The sequence below is a fragment of the Marmota marmota genome, unplaced genomic scaffold (genome assembly GCF_001458135.2).
Source record: "Marmota marmota marmota unplaced genomic scaffold, marMar, whole genome shotgun sequence".
NCBI lineage: Eukaryota > Metazoa > Chordata > Mammalia > Rodentia > Sciuridae > Marmota > Marmota marmota.
The window spans coordinates 13127120-13133696 of NW_026000211.1; the positions used below are offsets into that span (position 1 = coordinate 13127120).

General features: G+C 35.7%; 1 protein-coding gene across 1 annotated transcript in view; it reads right to left on the reverse strand.

Annotated features, from left to right (window-relative positions):
- Nucleotides 1-2487, reverse strand: part of Wwc2 (WW and C2 domain containing 2) — a 136010-nt gene extending 133523 nt beyond the window's left edge. The window contains exon 1 of the mRNA XM_015486000.2: nt 2459-2487. Coding sequence (XP_015341486.1) covers nt 2459-2487 — 29 coding nt within the window. The remainder of the gene's footprint in view (nt 1-2458) is intronic.
- Nucleotides 2488-6577: the final 4090 nt, after the last annotated feature.

Here is a 6577-nt window from a genome sequence, read left to right on the forward strand (position 1 = left end):
AAAAAAAAAAAAAAAAAAAAAAAAAAAAAAAAAAAAAAAAAAAAACCTTTTCTCAAACTTTTTGACTACTCCCTGGACGTTTTTTTCCTAATCATTCATTGACCCTAACCTGGAGATTTTAAATCTGGAGGACTTCAGAAGGCCCTCCCTACCACAATTTCCTTTCTGCCACCTAATACCTAAATCCACAGTTACTTCATGAATAAAATATATACACACATATAAATATATTATATTATATATGTTTTTCTTTTGGTAGTATGAAGGATTGAACCCAGAGCCTCACACATGCTAGACAAGTATTCTACCAATGAGCTGTACTCCAGCCCTTTATAAATTTGATTTTCAGACAGCATCTCCCTAAGTTGCCCAGGCTAGCCTCAAACTTGGATCCTCTTACCTCAACCACCCAAGTAACTGGAACTGCATGTGTGCTACCACACCTGACCATGAATATACTCTTACAAAGCAATATTCACCTTTGAAAGAACACAAAGCTCATGCTGGTGATTTTGGGAACCCAGATATATAACAAAAGCTTCAATGTTTACAGTAGTCTATGTAAAATGACTCAATTTTTACATATAATAATTATACTAGTAATATTAAACTTTTACCAAATGCTTATCATGTACTATATAAGCTTTAATATTTGTAAATGTGTGAGTTAAATCCTAAAATTCTATAAAATACACATAATTATAATCTTCATTTGAATAGTCTATGCAGAAATAAAAACCTATCTGTAATCAAAGACTCATGTGTTTAGGCAACACATACCTCTCCTCTAATCAACAGTTATACTAAAGGCAGTAGTGGTTGCATAATCTGCTGCCTGGGCCTTCACACTGCAAAGGTTCACATGGACATTCTGAAGAAATAAAAAGCAAACTCTAATCACAAATAAAAGGAAAAACACATATCAAAGGCACATGACTCTTAAATTCCTTCACTATTTGACCAAAGAGATAAGGTAGCTTTAAAAAAAAAAATTACCTTTTTTGGGGGGCAGGGTCCCTGTGGACTGAACCCATGGGTACATTACCCTTGCTCTTTTTATTTTGAGACAGGGCTCACTAAATCTCAGTGAGGCTGGCCTTGAATTTACAATCCTTCTGCCTCAGCCTCCCAAATCACTGGGATTATGTTATGGTTTGGATGTTTCAAGCTTATGTGTCCGACAATGCAAGAAGGTTCAGAAGAAATGATTGGGTTGTAAGAGTCTTACTCAAATCAGTGAATTAATCCCCTGAGTGGTAACTGAAGTGGTAGGATGTGGCTGTGAAGCCAGATTTAAAGTTAGGTAGTCAGTGTAGTTAGATAAATCGGGTCTAATGCCGAGTGAAATCTAAAATGGAGGCCATGCTGGCAATGATTCCGGGAAACGCAGGACAACTCATGGAATGTTAATGAAGTCCCGAAAAGGCCCTAGGCCAAAGTCCACCTCAAAGAAATGTTAATGAACAGCCCCCAGCAAAAAGGTGCTGACTCAGAAGTCTTTCCTGACCAGATTACTTCTTTGGCCCACCTGTGTCCCACCCCGCGGGCCTTCCCACCTACATTCCATCACTGAAAGAACTATAAAAAGGGGAGACAACATCCCTTCCAAGGATTCCACCTCTTGGGTCCCCTTCTTCCTCCGGGAGAAGTCTTTTCTGCTGTCCTTTAATAAACTTCTAATTTCTACTCTGACCTTGCCTCGGCGTGCTTCTTTGGTGTTATTCTTCAACATTGGGGAAGCAAGAACTCGTCACTGGTCAACAGCGGTAACAGCTGGAGGAGGTAAGGATTAGGGGTGTGGCTTTGGAGTATATATTTGTATATGGCAAGTGGAAACCTCTCTCTTTGTTTCCTGGTCATCATGTGAGCTGGTTCCCCCTGCCACACTTGCCCGCCTTGATGTTCTGCCTCACCTTGAGCCCTGAGGAACAGAGCCAGCCACTTTTGGACTGAGACCTCTGTTGGGGGTGTGGGAGACCTTGCCTTTTGGTTTTATTTCCCCCATCAGGTTTCTCCCCGCTGAAGTTAAGTTTCTGACTCTCCAGAAGAACATCATGTAATCCTTTACCCCTCCCTTTCCTCTCTGAAGAGCGCCAACCGAAAGGCGCCAAAGTCAAAAGTTTTCTCCACCAATCCCCAGGGGACACAGTGTCAGCTCGCCGGTTCCTGAGTCACCCTGCCAATCAGCACCTGCCAAGTCGCCAAGCAACCCTTCTTAAGCTGAAGCTTGCAAGCTCATGCTCTCTGCTCTCTTCCTCTCCTTTTCTTCCCCTTTGGGCTGCTGCTCTCTTCCTCTTCCCTTCTTCCACCTCCACCCCAATAAAATCTCTTGGTTGAATCACTTGCCTTTCAACCTCTAAAACCATGAGCCCCTAAATAAACCTTTCCTCCTCTACAATTGTTCTGGTTGAGTCCTTAGTCACAGCAGCAAAAAAGCTGACTAAAACAGATTACTTACCTCTTTTTTACATTACAGTTGTTATTCATGGTCCAAAAAATAATTTCTAACTAAAATGATATAATTTATGTATGTATTTCTTAAACAGGTTATAAAATGAAACCAACTTAACTGTATATTATCTGCCTATTTGAGATAAAAAAGTTGGTGCTAATGAACTTAGAATCAACCTAAAAATGTTGGTTGAAAGGAGTACTTCTCAAAAAAACCAAAGTTTCCAACTTGCTACATCTGTAATGGGTCCTGAGAATTTGCATTTCTAGGTGGTGGCACCTGGATCACACTTTAAGAACCACTGTTGAAAAGGCACATATTGCATCCATAATTCAACCAGTTGATAGAGAAATGAAAAACAATTCAATTTAAAAACAAACTTGGATTGCTTCTGACTTGCCTTCAGAAATATCTGTTATGAAAATAACAGACTGAAATATTTAAACAGAATTAATGGCTTAGTAATCCTCAGATTAGGAACTATCCAACTCATTCAGTTTAGGTTTTTTTTTTTTTTTTTTTTTTTTTTTTTTTTGNAGAAAAGGTGTCCAAACTGCAGGGCCACCTCCATGACCAATACCCAGAGGAGAAAGACCCTTGACGCAGAACGACTTTCATTCTTTCTGTTTGTCTTCACTTGGTTTAGAAGTTCTGAAGAAGATAGGCGGGTGATAAGATATGTGTTTTATATGACCCACCAAGCTCAAAATCCATTTGAAGTCCTTGCAATTGATCTTTACACTACAGATTTCTGACTAGGTTTTTCCCATTTGGGAGATAAGGAATATGATCCACCCTCTCTCTTTTCTTTTCTTTTTTTTTAATACTTTTTTACTTATAGATGGACACAATATCTTTACTTATTTATTTGTATGTGGTGCTGAGGATCGAACCCAGGGCCTCACCCGTGCAAGGCAAGTGCTCTACCCCAACCTCATTCAGTTTAAGCAAACATTTCTTTGAAGAACATTCAGCTAATTTCAAAATAAGTTCATCAATGTCAAGGTTTTCTGTTTCCTCCGTTTTCTCATTTATATACAAAATAGCACCAAATACTCAACATCATTAGTCATTAAGAAAATGCGAATCAAAACAACAGTAAAGTACTAGCTCATATCCAATAAAAGAGCTATTTTTTAAAAACAGAAAATAAACAAGCATTGACAAAGATGTGGAGAAATAGGAATCCTGTGTATTCTTGATGGGAATGTAAAATGGTGCAGCCTTTGCAGAAATGGCTTAGTATTTCCTCGAAAACTTAGAAATAAAATTATATGAACACAATACCATTCCTGGGTCTATTACTGAAAGAAATAAAAATATGTACACAAATAAGTACATGTCCATGTATGTTCATACCAGCATTATTCACAACAGCCAAAACGATGAATGCAGCCCAAATTTCCATCAGCAGATGAACAATTTGTTTTATATACATGCAATGCAGTATCATTTAGCCCTATACTACTTATTATATGCTATAATATAGATGCATCTCCAAAACTTTAGGTAAGTGAAAAAACCTAGGAATGCACAAAAGGTTATAAATCATGAAATTCCATTATATGAAATAACCAGTTCTCAAGTAAGGGGGTTAATTCAAACTGCCTAATAGGTCCTATGGAGTGATGGGAATGGTTTGAAACTAAATATAGGTTGAGGTTGCACAGTACTGTGATTATACTAAATGCCAGTGAATTGCTCACTTTAAAAGGATGTTTATGTTATGTAAATTTCACCTCAAAAATTATTTTAAAAAATAATAACAGGTATAACAAAGTTAAGATTACAAGTGAATAAACTATTTTCACAAGAGGTAATAAAATAATTAAAACATGGGGAAATATTCAATATTGCTAATAATAAAAAGATATGCCAAATAAAACAAGAACCAGGCAGGCTTAATTTTAAGTCTAATAAGGTATCAAGTTTTTGTTTTGTTTTCCTTTGTCTTAGTGAAAAAAACCTAGTTCTGGTGAAGATGTGAGAAAATCAGTTGTTTTCATTCATTGCTAGTTACTCTGCAACTCAAAACAATCTTTGTAAGAAAGGAGTTGGCAGTATTTTGAAAAAACATTTAAAATATTTCTGGGCCCAGTGGCACAATCCTGTAATCCATCAATTTGGGAGACTGAGGCAGGAGCATTGCAAGTTCGAAGCCAACCTAGAGAGACGTAAGTAAGGCAACTTAGTAAAACCCTGTCTCAAAATAAAAAAGAATGGAGATGTGACTCAGTGAAGAGCAATCCTGGACCAATCCCCAGTAACAAAAAAATAATAATATCTAAAAGTTAATTCCATTTAGCCTAAGAATGCTATTTGTGTAGTATTCATGAACTCTGTCCCACCTATTCATCTACCAAGAGTAAGCTGTCAGCTGGGGCATCTTACTACACTACTGTCTCTCTCTCAGCCCTGTTCTTTCCCGTCTCTATAGCACAATGCCTACCTCATACCAAGTTGGCACATAATAAATGTTGATTGAATGGATGCTAATTAGGAAAAAAGGCAAAAATAAAGAACAATGATATGATGGAAGAACTGTAAAATAGTGTTTTAAAATTTTACATTTACAGCCAGGCATGATGGTACACACCTGTAATCCCAGTAACTTGAGAAGCTGAGGCAGGAGGGTCAAAAGTACAAGCCAGTCTTAATTAGCATTTTAGGGAAATCCTGTCTCAATTTTAAAAAGGGATGGGGGTGCAGCTTGGTGGTAAATTCAATCTCCAGTACAGAAAAAAAAAAGATAATAATAAGTATACATAATATTTATATAGATACAATGGTAAATGTATTTACTCAAATATTAACAGGAAAACTGATACTAAGGTGATAGTTGACAAATATATTATCTGACAGCTGGGACAGGGTAGGAGAAAATCTTTTAGTACTGCATTGAAACATTTGGTTTTATGACTTATTTTTATTTATTATAATTACATTATGCATCATAATGAATAGCATAACCAAAACCAAATTCTTAGTTAAAATGGATATAATAGAATTTATCTTAGATGTTTCGGTAATTCAGCAAGTTTAAAAAAAAAAAAGTGCTTTACACCATAGAAGAAACACAGCAGTCAAGTAAACACTTTAACCTGAGCGTTTTTCTCTCCTCAGAGCCAAGAAATGTTTGCTTGTTGGATTATGTGGTTTTGAAAATAGTTTGAGAATTTAAGTGGCTGTGCCAGCCAAGGGGGTAGACCAACTGTTTGAAAGAGAAGAGGACTTAAAGGATTATTGTCCAAACAAACAAACAAAAACCCACCAAAGCTACCTCATTCCCCAACCTGTGGTTCAACAACACATAGTTTCACCACAGGTAATAATTGTTCAAGAATAAAGACTGAAGAAGCTTGAGTATTCACTCTGGAGAATGTACTCCAGTCAGCAATGAAGAACTCTTCTGAATGAACAGTTCCATATTATTCTCAACCCCTCTTTTAAAGAGGTTAATTCAATAATTAAAATTAACCTATATTACTTTTACTAAAACTTATAGAACTAGGAAGATTTTTTAAAATTCCCTTAGCCACAATATAAACGGACATCCCAGTTAACAACATGCTATTTCCTTCCAGGCTATATTTTTTAAATAAATACATACTTCATATACATAATAAAAATGTGCATATTTTATAAAATTGATAATAGGCTAAACAAACTATTCATATACTATAGTTAGGATAAGCTATTATTATTAAAGTCCCTCCACTTTCCTACAGAGTGATAACTATTGCAATGTTTTGATACTTTTCCAGGCCATAAATTCATATCCTTTTAAAAAACACATAAACAGTCTCATATTATATGTATTTTCTAAGACTTAAAGTAGTGAAATATAAGTTAGAATCTTTCAGTGAGCATACATAAGTTTACTTAAGTCTTCTAATATCTGCATACATTGAAAGGATTATAACCTGTTAATTACCTAATCATCAATTGACATTAGTTTTCAAGAAAAATTAATGTAAGATAAATATGCTTGTAAATATTTACAGTTATTTCTTAGAATAAATTCTAGTAGTTGGTCAAAGAATATTCACATTTTTTAAGGTACAAAATGTCAATATGCATTAGAGAAGTGTTTCCAAAGCCCTATTAGCTAACTTTTAAATTACT